General features: G+C 35.1%; 1 protein-coding gene across 4 annotated transcripts in view; it reads right to left on the reverse strand.

Annotated features, from left to right (window-relative positions):
- The window catches only part of RB1 (RB transcriptional corepressor 1), a 315901-nt gene that overhangs the window by 226793 nt on the left and 75956 nt on the right, over window positions 1-13152 (reverse strand). For 3 of the 4 annotated variants that reach the window (XM_053665401.1, XM_053665400.1, XM_037152038.2), the window contains one exon: window positions 2419-2534. The exons of the other annotated variant lie outside the window; for it this stretch is intronic. In XM_053665401.1, the coding sequence (XP_053521376.1) occupies window positions 2419-2534 (116 nt within the window). The remainder of the gene's footprint in view (window positions 1-2418; window positions 2535-13152) is intronic. 4 annotated transcript variants of the gene reach the window in all.

The raw sequence follows: 13152 nt of genomic DNA on the forward strand, positions 1-13152 counted from the left end.
GAAAAAAAAATCAACCTTAGAATAGCATTCATTCAAGAACCACTCTCAGCTCGTGTTTATGAGATATACGGCATTACCTATCCATGGAGCACCATGAAAATTGTGAACTGTTACTACAAAGCCTTCTTTTTCTACAGTTACCTTGACTGTCTATTCCTTTTGTAGCCCTCCTCTGAGGCGAAAAAGACAGGAAGAGTAGACAAGCAGGCAGGCTAGCATAACAAGCCAAAATTAAGACACACAGATATTTGTATAATTCTGTAGATAACTACATATTCTAGAATAAATTGATATTGGTCTGTAAATTGTTTGTTACCAGTCCAAAAATAAATAAGTACAGAAACTGAGAGTAAGCATTTTATGGCAATTTGACACTAATTTTATACCTACTGAATCTGACAAAAAGTTTGATTCTATGGCTAATATAATCTTTGTTTCATTTTTCATTTTGATTTATATTATATTTAAAGAAAATATCAGTCCATGACATATTGGAAATAAAAAAAAAAAAAACTAGTCCTGTACCAGAGCACATTTAAGAAGCAGTGGTCCAGACAACATTCCTGGATAATTAACAGAACACTAAAAGATGTCTAAGAAAAAACTGTACCAAATTCATTACTATATTTACGACGTGCCCACTTTATAAATCAGGGTTGCTCTGTAAATAATCAGGAAAAAAATTATAGGAAAAGCTTTGACAGAAAAATTCTTCCATTTTATAGACAGAAGGCTTTCTCTGTCATATTTATTTAGTAGTCTATGTATAGGTATATAACATTGTATTATAGTGCATTACATTCATCTGTTTAATTTTATCTTCCCCACTGAATTGAGTTTCTTGAGGTCAGAGACTATTTCTTGCCTCTGTATCATCAGAACCTAGCACAGTATCATAGTGCCTAACAGTTCTTTAAGTTTTCTTTCTTTCCTTTTGTGTGTGTGTGATGGGGGGGGGGGGCACGCAGTATGGGAACAGCAGGTATGCAGTGGACGGGGCTACAGAATGAAAGAAATCAAGACCCCCACCAGTGCCTAAGGTGTTATAGGAATTTAACTATAAACGTTACCTCTCTCTTCATTATAAGTTATTTAATTCTCATAATTCTTTGAGGTAGCTAATAACTTTCACTTCACAGGTGAGGAATTTGAGACTAACACTCAGCAATCTGCTCCAAGTAAAACAACAGAGCCCAGATTTAAACTCTTAACCCAAACATCCATATTCCTTCCTCTCTTCTGAAGCCACTAAAACATTTGCTAAATGAATAAACAAATTAATGTAAGAATTTACTGATATAATTAGATTACTTTTCAGCTACATAAAAACTACTTTGATTTAGAGATTTTATTTAATAAAGCTTATTTAATAAACTGTAAAAGCTCTAAGAGGTAAACCAATTCTAATTCAATAGGTCAGTGATTCTTAATCCTTTTCATCTCATGGCACACATAAATACTAAAATTCTGACAAAAAATAGGTATAATTTTGATTCATTCACAATGAATTACTATTATTGTGTTGGCTGTGTCTTTTTTTTTACTTGACCATCTAAGGAAAAAAAGGTGAGTCCTCCTGACTAAACAGTCAGGTATTGCATGTTATAAAAAAAAATCTTGGAGCACACCAGCTCAAAGTCACTGCAACAAGTTAAATGTGAATATACAATGCCTATGTTTCCACTTCTGTATAGTAGTAGTAAGAAAAAGTATGACCAAAAATGCAACAATCTGATGTATCTCATTTAAATAAAATACTAATTACATTTCATTGTAGATGGCTTTATCTAAGAAGAAATATATACTATTATTTCTTGGTAAAATTATTTAAACTGTTACATTTTATAAACATGTTGCCAATGAAATGATCGGAAGTCTCAGAAGGCTTCTCAATATAAAGTTCATGAGTTACTGGAAACAAATTAGTTAATTCTTCTTATTAGTTTTATAAACTCAAAAACAAACATTAAGTAATTATTAGGACAAGTATTGTAATGAATATCTAATTGAATATAGTCTCAAAAGGCATATAACATCTTTTATATTAAACACCGTTAAATAAATCTTAACTAAATTCCTTTAAGATGCTAGTTTTATAAAGGTTTAAATAAGGCTACTTTATAAATCTTTGCTTTTTCTACCCATATTAGCAACAGGTACATTTAAGAAAGTTTAAAGATAGTGAGAGACACAAAAATTTCCCCAGGACACAAACTGCTAAAATTTTTCGAAATTACAATATAAACATACGTTCATTAAGGGCTCCAAAAGAGAATGATATAGTTCACTGGTTGACCTAATTCCTCTTTGCGTTTCATTTAGTTTTCACATTTCTCACTAATTCCCTAGTGCTTAAGAGGAACATTCAGATGTAATTTTCTTTAATGTTAGAGGCAATACTGATGTAAAAAATTTTACCTGATCTCTATGTTTTTCTGTAGCTCAGTAAAAGTAAATGGCATTTCATCTAGCTCAACTGCTGCAATAAAGATACTGATGCCCCATAATTCCTTTTTCTTCTGAATATAACTTTCCTGAAACCAAACAAAAAGAAAAATTCAAATACTTCATTAAATCATTCACATACTGAATACCATGTTAAAATTCTGTTATATGTAATTTTTATTCAGCATAACAAAAGTTTTTAAATCCTTATGATGGCATATGCTTGAGAATATTTAATTCTATACTAATAACAAACATATTTTATATTTTATGGCAAAAAATACTAGAATCAGAAAGTTAAATTACAACTTACTGTGGAAAACTTAGGAGTCATTCAGTTCTTTAAAGTACATATTTTCATTTTTTCATAATCCAATGAAAGCTAAGTTAAAAAATTTTAGAGTCCATAAAAAACAAACCCACTTTCTATTTGATTATCCTCCTTTAATTCACTCATTTTTTATTAATCTACTGATTCAAGTTATTTTAACACTGTAAAATTCATATCTCGAAAGCCATACCTGCCTTCTTATAAAATAAAAATAAGAATACATACTTCACTTTGTACAAACTAAATGAGATTATATATATAAAGCCCTTAGCATAATATCTAGCATATAATTAGTACTCAATTAATGATGGCTATCATTATCAGAATATTTTTCATCATTAGAATATATACTTTTCCCCCTAAAAATGTATATCACTGTTTAAATATGTTCAGTTTCGTTGGTAAAATTTGGAATAAATTGAAAATAAAAGAAGTATCAAATTATCTGATGTTCTTTTAAACAACTGGAACTATTTGCTTAGCCTTAACTGAGGATTACAATAAAGCTGAAAAGTATGTGATGCAACTTTATATTGTTTTATAATCTCAATTATATAAAAGCTTTAGGAAAATAATTGTTCTGGATCATCAAATTTATAAACAATAAAAAGATTATCAGTCATCAATTTTAAACTTTTCTTTAATTTTAACTACTTGGAAATAATATTTTAAACTTATATTGCAACTATGCACTGACTAGAATGTTTAAATTAAAAGGACTGACAACATCAGTTGTTGATGGAGATATAGAGCAATGGAACACTCAAATATTGCTGGTGAAGACATAAAATGGCACAACCATTTTGGGGAAAAGTTTAGCAAGTCCTTAAAAAGTTAAATATATACTTTTTACCTTTAAAAAATTAAATATATTTATGTTTATATTTTAAATATACTTTTTACATTAAAAAATTAAGTTAAATTTATACTTCCATAACATCTAGCAATTCTACTCCTGGATATTTATACACAAGAGAAATGAAAACTCATACAAAAATACTAACAGCAGCTTCATTCATAAAAGCCAAAAATTGGAAATAACTCAGTATCTAGAAACAGGTAAATAGATAAATTGTAATATGTACACACAATGGATTACCGTTCAACAGTAAAAAAGAGTACTGATGAACACAACATACACAAATCTCAAAATATTTACGCTGAGAAAAAAAAAGCCAGACACAAATCGGTACATACTGTACATTGGGTATGGGTACATTCATTTCATATGAAATTCTAGAAAAGGCAAAACTAACCCTTGATGTCACAAAGTAAATTAGTGGCTTCCTGGGGATAGGTGTAGGGGAACAGATAGAAAGGAGAATGAGAAAACCTCCTGGAGTAATAAAAAATGTCTGTATCTTAAATGGCAGTACTTACATGGTAAGTACATTAGTCAAAACCTTTAAACTGTTCATTTAAAATTGGTTAATGTCAGTATATGTAAATTTCATATACTGAAAAATAGGTAATTTCAGTATGTAAATTATACCTCAATAAATTAGATTTTAAAATTATACTGCATACTATTTCTGAAACTGAGCATAAAAGTATGTACACCTAGCTTAATTGTTAAAATGACTAAGTGTATATTATATTTTAATAAAATGAGTGAATATCAACTTTTGTATGTGTTTATAATAACATGGTCAATTTATCAGAAATTACTGAGATATAAAAGGTAGTTGTCTCTATAATAAATAACCTTTGAATTTTTATGCTTACTTATGTTGTTTTTGGTTAGCTTATGTGCCCTAGGGCCTATTGAACCTAAGTGCTCTCAGTATGCCTGTTTTCAAAAACTTCAGTCTTTTAAAAGTTGGGAAACAAAGTAACTAAGGTTGTTAAAATTGAATGTTTTTTTATTCACTTTTTTTAAAACAGCAAATTATATTAGAATACAGCCAATATAATTCAATACAGACTCATCAGAAATAATAAATAAGACACATTTTTCATTTTCACCAATGACCTTATTAAACAACATATTCACCATTCTGTTCTACTACCTTCTGCCATCTTTCAGGCAACTTCGTAATTACATCTTCCTAAAACTTTTTATCTTTTTGAGCAAAGAATTGTTCCAGGAGTCTTTTGTAGTATTCCAGGGAACTGAAATTTCTTCCATTAAGAGAATTTTGAAAAGACTAAAATAAATGGAAATCCTAAAGTACAATGTCTGGTGAATACGGCAGATGAATCAGAACTTCCCAGATAAGTTCTAATAGTTTTTCCCTGGTCACCAAAGAAACATGCAGTGTTGTGTTATCCTGATGGAAGATTATACATTTTCTATTGACTAATTCTGGACACTGCTTTCAGTTGGTCTAATTAGGAGCAGTACTTGTTGGGATTAATCATTTGGTTTTCCAGAAGGAGCTAATAAATAGAGGACTCCCTTCCAATCCTACCATATACACAACATCACATTCTTTGAGTGAAGACTGGCCTTTGGTATGGTTGGTGGTAGTTCACTTACTTGCCATATGATCTCTTCCCTTCCACATTATTATAAATTATCCACTTTTCATCACCTGTTGCCAAATTTAAGTAGAGAGTCATATGTGGAAATATGGTCAAGATAGTTTTTCTCACTTAACGTATATAGAACCCAAACATTAAAGCCATTAATATAAACAAGGTGGTGCAAATAATTTTCAATGCTCATTTAGATATTTTGAATATGTCAGCTATCTCCTGCATGGTATAACATTGATCGTTCTCAGTTAATGTCTCAATTTGATTGTTATCAACTTCAACTGATCTACCCAACTGTGGAGCATCATCCAGAGAAAAATCACCAGCACAAAATTTCCCAAGCCACTTTGACATGTTCAGTCAGTCACAGCACTTTGTCCATACACTGCACTAATCTTTTTTTTGCATTTCAGTTGCATTTTTACCTTTCTTGAAATAACAAAGCATAACATGCTGAAAATGTTGCTTATTTTCTTCCACCTTCAATATTAAAATGGCTACACAAAAATTCACCAATTTTGATGTTTTTTAAATGCATATTGATAAGACAGCTGTCACAATACAATGTAACAAAATTGTTTCTAGGGAAGAACACTAAATATTTCTTCTAAATCTGAGACCATTAAATAATATTTTAGTTATCTATTTAACTTAGTTCTTTAAAGCAAACCAGATTACAATTGAATGTTATAAAACAAGATAACCCACTCACCAGGAAGTATTTTTGTGTATAAAAAAGGTTTGTAGGCTTTTTTATCTGCCTTCTTTCACTCACAATAAAGCCTATATGGACTCACCATACTATTGTACTCACAATAAAGCCTATATGGACTCACCATACTATTGTATCTATTAACATTTATTCAGTTTAATTGCTGAGTAGCACTCCATTATATGCCACAATTTGTGTATCCATTCCAACAGTTGAATAAACTGTTATAAATAAGGTTACTAACCCTAATTAACTAACTGTAGGTCTTTAAGTAGATGTATATTTCATTTTTCTTGGACAAACATCTAGTTGGGAAATAGCTAAATTCTATGTTAAATATAAGTTTAAACTTACAAGAAACTGACAAACTGTATTTCAGCCAAGACGGAGGCGTAGGTAGATACACTTTATCTGCTCACATGACCAAAAGAAGGACAACAAATTTAAAAACAAAAAAATAACCAGAACTACCAGAAAATTGAACTACATGGAAGTACGACAACCAAGGAGTTAAAGAAGAAACATTCATTCAGACCTGTAGTAGGAGCAGAGATAGGCAGCCAGAGTGGAGAGGACTTTCACGTAGGCAACAGCTGGAGGACCTGGGCAGACAAGGTGGTGGCTGGTAGAGCAGGCAGTCCCACATTTGCATGCAGATAAACCGGGAGGAATAACTGGGGAGCAAGACAGACCATGCAACCCAGGGTTCCAGTGTGGGGAAACACAGCCTCAAAAAGTCTTTGACTGAAAAACCTATAGGGGTTGAGGCAGCAGCAGAAACTCCCAGTCTCATAGGAGAATTCACTGGAGAGACCCACAGGGTCCTAGAACCTACACAAGCCCATCCACCTGAGAATCAGCACCAGAAAGGCTAAATTTGCTTGGAGGTAGCAGACGAAGTGACTGACAGAAAACTGAGCTGAACAAGCAGCACTGTTCCCTTAGAACCCTCTGCCACACACAGTGCCACAACACAGGGACATAGGTTGCCCTGTTCTGGTGAATACCTAAGGCCCCACCGTTAAAACCTAACAGATGCCCCAAGACAAAAAAATTATGGCCCAAATGAAAACAACAGATCAAAGCTCCAGAAAAAATACACCTAAGCAATGAAGAGATAGCAACCTATCAGATGCAGACTTCAAAAAACTGGTAATCAGGATGCTCACAGAAATGCTTGAGTACAATATAAAAGTAGAGGAAAATGTGAAGGCTATAAAAAGTGAAAAAAAGGAGTATGTACAGGGAAACAACAGTGATGGGAAGAAAACTGGAACTCAAATCTAACAGTTTGGAGAAGAAAGAAATACACATGCAACCAGAACAGAATGAAAAAACAAGAATTCAAAAAAAAAAAATGAGAGGTTCAGGAACTACCAGGAAAATTTTAACCATTCCAACATCCAAATCATAGGAGTGATGGAGAAGAGGAAGAGCAAGAAATTGAAAAGTTATTTGAACAAATAATGAAGGAAAACTTTCCCAATCTGGCAAAGGAAATACACTTCCAGGAAGTCCAGAAAGCTCAGAGAGTCCCAAAGAAACTTGACCCAAGGAAGCACACACCAAGGCACATCATAATTACATTACCCAACATTAAACACAAGGAGAGAATCTTAGAAGCAGCAAGAGAAAAGGAGACAATTGCCTATAAAGGAGTTCCCATAAGACTGTCAGCTGATTTCTCAAAAGAGACCTTACAGGCAAGAAGGAGATGGATAGAAGTATTCAAAGTCATGAAATGCAAGGACTACATCCGAGATTTCTCTGTCCAGCAAAACTATCATTTAGAATGGAAGGGCAGAAAAAGTGCTTCCCAGATCAGGTCAAGTTAAAGGAATTCATCATCGAGCCTTTATTATATGAAATGTTAAAGAGATTTATCTAAGAAAAATATAAAAAATATGAGCAGTAAAATGACAACAAATTCACAACTATCGACAACTGAAAAAAACAAAAATGAACTAAGCAAACAACTAGAACAGAAACAGAGTCACAGAAAGAGAGATCACATGGAGGGTTATTCGCAGGGAGGGGGAGGGCAGGGAACAGGAGAAAATGTACCAGGAATAAGAAGCATAGATGGTAGGTACAAAACAGACAGGGAAAAGTTTAGAGCAGTATAGGAAATGTAGAAGCCAAAGAACTTGTATGTATAACCCATGGATATAAACAAAGGTGGAAGAATGCTGGTGGGAAGGCAGGTACAGGATGGACAAGAATAGAGGGGAGAAAAAAATGGGACTATTGTAATAACATAATCAATAAAATATATTTAAAGAAAAGAAACTGAAAAACTGTTTTCCAATGTAGCTTCACCATTTTTATTCCCACCAGCAACAAATGAGAGAGTACTAGGTGCTTCATATCCTCACCAGCACTTGTTTTTGTTTTCATAGCTATTCCTTATTATTATTTCTTAGCTAGTATGTGTGTAGCTGTACATTTTCCCAAGGAGTAATGACATTAAGTACTTTTTCAAATCTCACTGAACACCCATATCTCTTCTTTGGTGAAGTGTCTTTTTAAATCTTTGGCCAATTATCTATTCATTTGTCTTACTAAATTGTAAGAGTTATTTATATATTCTAGACTCCAATCCTTTAATAGATGTGTTTTGCAAAAATTTTCACTCAGTCTATGGCTTTTCATTTTCTTAAACAGGATATTTCAAGGAGCTTAAGTTTTTAATTGTGATGAAGCTCACCTTATTAATTTCCTTTCTGTATCACACGTTCAGTGGTATTATCTATGAAATCTCTGTGTAGCCCAAGGTCACAAAGATTTTCTCCTGTGTCATCTTCCATGACTTTAGTTTTATAATTCATTTCAGTTAATTTTTATAAATAGTGTGAGGCAGGGACTGAAGTTCATTTTTTTGCATACAGATATCCAATTACTCCAGCATCAGTTGCTGAAAGGAGTGACCTTCCCTTCTCACTGAATTGCTTTTGCATGTGTGTGTGCAAAGACTTACTATATACATATGAATTCTAATATTTATGGATTTTCTGTTTTGTTCCATTGAAATACTTATCTTTCTTTCACCTACAATATAGCTTTATATGTATTGTTCTTTTTTAATTCAGTTTATTCAAAGGGTCATCTGAATCACTTCTCAGTGGATTCAGATTAAGAAATTAAAGACTAGAGAATCTACAGTTATGTGTCTTTAAAATAATTTCATATTACATTTCTACGATGATGTTCCTAACATGTTGACTGCTGAAATCCTTAACCTCATTACCCCACCAAGAGTTCTGTACTCAACTATTGTACTATCCTATACTCTTGATCTTTATTTTATTGAGAACTTTTCCCCTAAGATCAGGAACAGGACAAGGGTGTCTGCTTTCACCACTCTGTTCAACACTGTATTGGAAGTTCTAGTCAAAGAAATCAGACAAAGAAAAGAAATACAAGGCATCCAAATTGGAAAGGAGGAAGTAAAACTGTTATTGTTTGCAGATAACATGACAGTGTACATTAAAAAAAAAAACCTAGAGGCTCCACCAAAAAACTACTTGACCTAATAAGTGAATTTGGCAAAAGAGAGAGATGCAAAGTCGATATTGAGAATTGATCTACACCAACAATAAAATATCAGAAACAGAAACAAAGAAAATAAATCATATTTACTATAGCAACAAGAAAAACAAAGTACATGGGAATAAGCAACCAAGGAGGTAAAAAGAATTAGACTCAGAAAACCACAGAACACTGAAGAAAGAAATTAAGGAAATACAAATAAATGGAAGCATATACCATGTTCATGGATTGGAGAAATTAGCATAATTAAAATGTCCATACTACCCAAAAGCAATCTACAAATTCAACACAATCCCTATTAAAATACCGATGGCATATCTCACAGATATAGAATATTTCAAAATTTATATGAAACTATAAATTTCCCTGAATTGACTCTGAATAGCCCTGGCAATTTTGAGAAAGAAGAACAAAGTAAGAGGGATAACAATACCTGACATCAAACTAAATTACAAGGCCACTGAAATCAAAACAGTCTAGTACTGGCATAAGGACAGACACATACATCAATGGAACAGAATAGAGAGCCCAGAAATAAACCCATGGTTCTACAGTCAATGTTTGACAGGCAAAGTCCACTTCCCCCAGTGCACAGGTGAATATATAAAGACTGGAGACCAAAAATTATTATGGACATTGAAAACTCAGACGGTAAGGAGAGTGCTTAAGGACAATAGGGTCTCTGGGACGAGTGTGAGAACCAGGGTAGCTGCAGCCCCAGGCCCGGCACCCCCAGGGTCTGCTAGAAGATTCTTGGGAGAGAACCAGGCTGGGCTGTATTAGAGGCCAGGTGCTTGTCTGGAGCGACACAGGGGTGGGGGGAGGAGGTTAGGGGCCCCAGGGCTTGAATAGGAGGAATTGTTCAAAGAGAAAAAAGAGGCAGTCCATGGCTGTTTGGGAAATTCTCTGCAGCAGCCACCTACCTCCTGCACCCCTACCCCACTGTCCCGGGTTGGTGCGCACCCAATCCACGGCCAATAGAGGCCCGCCCGCTCTTACTCCAGAAGCAACAGGACAATGCACACCTGGTCCGCAGCTCAACAGCAGCCCAACTGAGCCCATGCAAAAAGCACTAGGGATGGTGCACACCTAGGCTGAGGTCTGCTGCTGCCTGTCTGCGCTCATACCCGAGACACCAGGGACACAGCACCTCCCACCTGGCCCCTGAGCCCAGAGCCCTGCAGAGCCAACTGCCTCTCTAGAAGGAAGGCAGAAAGGCCCCACAGAGGAGAGCTACAGTCCCTGATAAGACTTGACTCAGTGGGGGTACTGAACTACCCTGGCAGGGGCTCTGAGAGTCCCTAGCATCTAGGACAGCAAAGAGCAAGAAGAGGGTGTGTGAGTTGCCCCTAACTGATGCACCTCAAAGAAAGTACAACTGGTGGACTAAAGGCCTAGGCTGCACACAGAAAGGAACTGAGGAACTGGGCTGGAGGCTGGACAACAGCAAAGAATGCAGCTCAGGAAGGGAGAAAAGCAAAACCAATCCCTCCTCACCCTGAAAGACCAGCCAGAAAGACCAGCAGCAGAACTAACCTGCACAGTTAAAAGCAAGCAGAAGGCATCTTTTTTCAATTCCATCTTCCTTTCTGTCCTTTCTTTCTTTCTTTTTTATTCCTTCTTCCTTCCTTTTTTATTCTCTTTAGTTTTAATTTTTTAAAATTCCTTCTTCCGGTCTTTCCGTCTATCTTTTTTCATTCCTTCTTCCTTACTTCCTTTCCTTTATCCCTTCTTCCTTTCCTTCTCTTATTTTCCCTTCCTTCCTTCCTTCCTTCCCTCCACCTTCCCTTCCCTTCCTTTCCTTTTTTATTCCTTCTCCCTTCCTTCCTCCCTCCTTTTTCCCCCTTTTTCTCACAGGTAAGACAACAATACCTGGAGTGAAAAAAGACCAGAATTAGACCCAAAAAAGGGTCGTCCCAACAACAGAGACAGTGAGATAAATTTCACTTTGCTACTCCAGAGAACTTGCAAGGTGGAAGCAGTGCAAACTGGTACACCTGCTGGAAGAGGAAACATGCCAACAAAGAAATCACCAACAGATAACAATAGAAGAATATGAAGGAGGGAGCAGAAGCAACACTAACCTCAATCCAGGACCGAATTACAACTAAATAGTCGAGAAATTACCCACAACAAACAACTGAACAAGAGCGAGAGAGAATCCTGAAAACCTTGTACATACAGAAGAACCAGCTTCAACACAACCTGCCCACACCAGCATAACAGAATAAAAGACATGGTGCACAAAGTGATCCTCAGTTAAACAGCTGAAGAAAAAGGACCCACCAAAGAAACACCCAACAATAATCAACACCCAAAGACATACAGAGAGCCAAGATAAATAACAGCCCAAGACCAGGAAGCTCAGGAGAATAAGAAGACTTCACCACTGAATGTCACAGGTATTCTACCACAGAAGTTCACACCATAAACCCAGGGAGTCGGAACAGAACAATTTAAGAAGCAGAGGCTAACAAGAAAAGTATCGCAAACCATGGGAAGACAAAGAAACAATCCCCAAATGAAAGGAAAAAAGGAAGCCTAAGAAAGAATGCTAAATGAAATACAGGCAACTCAACTAACAGATACTCAGTTCAAAGCAATGGTTATCAGGAAGCTCAATGAGTGTACAGAGAATTACCAGAAACTACAATGAACTCATTGCCAACTATATATTAGCAAGAAAAAGAAAATAGAAACTATCAACAAGGGCCAAGAGAAAATGAAGAATACAATTTCTGAACTGAAGAACACAGTAGAAGGAATCAAAGCAGGCTTGATGTAGGAGAAAATAAAATCAGTGAGCTGGAGGAGAAAGTAGAAAAAAACCACCCAGAAACAGCAAGAACAGGAATAAAGACACGGAAAGAATAAAAAAGAATTAAGTGAAATGTACAACAACATGAAACGTAATGATATCCGTATAATAGAAATAGCAGAAGGGGAAGAAGAAGAGCAAGGCATACAAAACCTGTTTGAAAAAGTCATGATGGAAAACTTCCCTAATTTGATGAGAGAAAAAGTCACACAAATCCAGAAAACACAGAGAGTCCCAATTAAGAGGAACACAAAGAGGCCCACTTCAAGACACATCATCATTAAAATGGCAAAATTCCAAGAAAAAGAGAGAATCTTAAAGGCACCAAGGGAGAAAAAAGAAGTAACATACAAGGGAGGCCCAATAAGGTTGGCTACTGACTTCTCAATGGAAACACTCCAAGCAAGAAGAGAATGGCAAGAAATATTCCAAGTAATGAGAAACAGAGGCCTACAACCAAGACTACATTACCCAGCAAGGCTCTCAATCAAGATAGAAGGCCAAATAAAGAGCTTCCAAGACAAAAGAAGTCTAAAAGAATATGCTTCCACCAAACCAGCCCTACAAGAAATACTAAAAGGACTGCTTTAAGGAATGAAAAAAAAACAGAAGGAAAGAGAGTAACAATCTATGAAAAAATGCCAAGGAATAAATACCTATCAATAATAACCTTAAATATAAATGGATTAAATGCTCCAATCAAAAGACATAGAACAGCTGAATAAATAAAAAGACATGACCCACAGATATTATGCCTACATGAGACCCACCTAAGGACAAAACATCTACACAGACTAAAAGTGAAAGGCTGGAAACAAA

The sequence above is a fragment of the Artibeus jamaicensis genome, unplaced genomic scaffold (genome assembly GCF_021234435.1).
Source record: "Artibeus jamaicensis isolate MK-2021 breed Jamaican fruit bat unplaced genomic scaffold, CSHL_Jam_final contig_414, whole genome shotgun sequence".
NCBI lineage: Eukaryota > Metazoa > Chordata > Mammalia > Chiroptera > Phyllostomidae > Artibeus > Artibeus jamaicensis.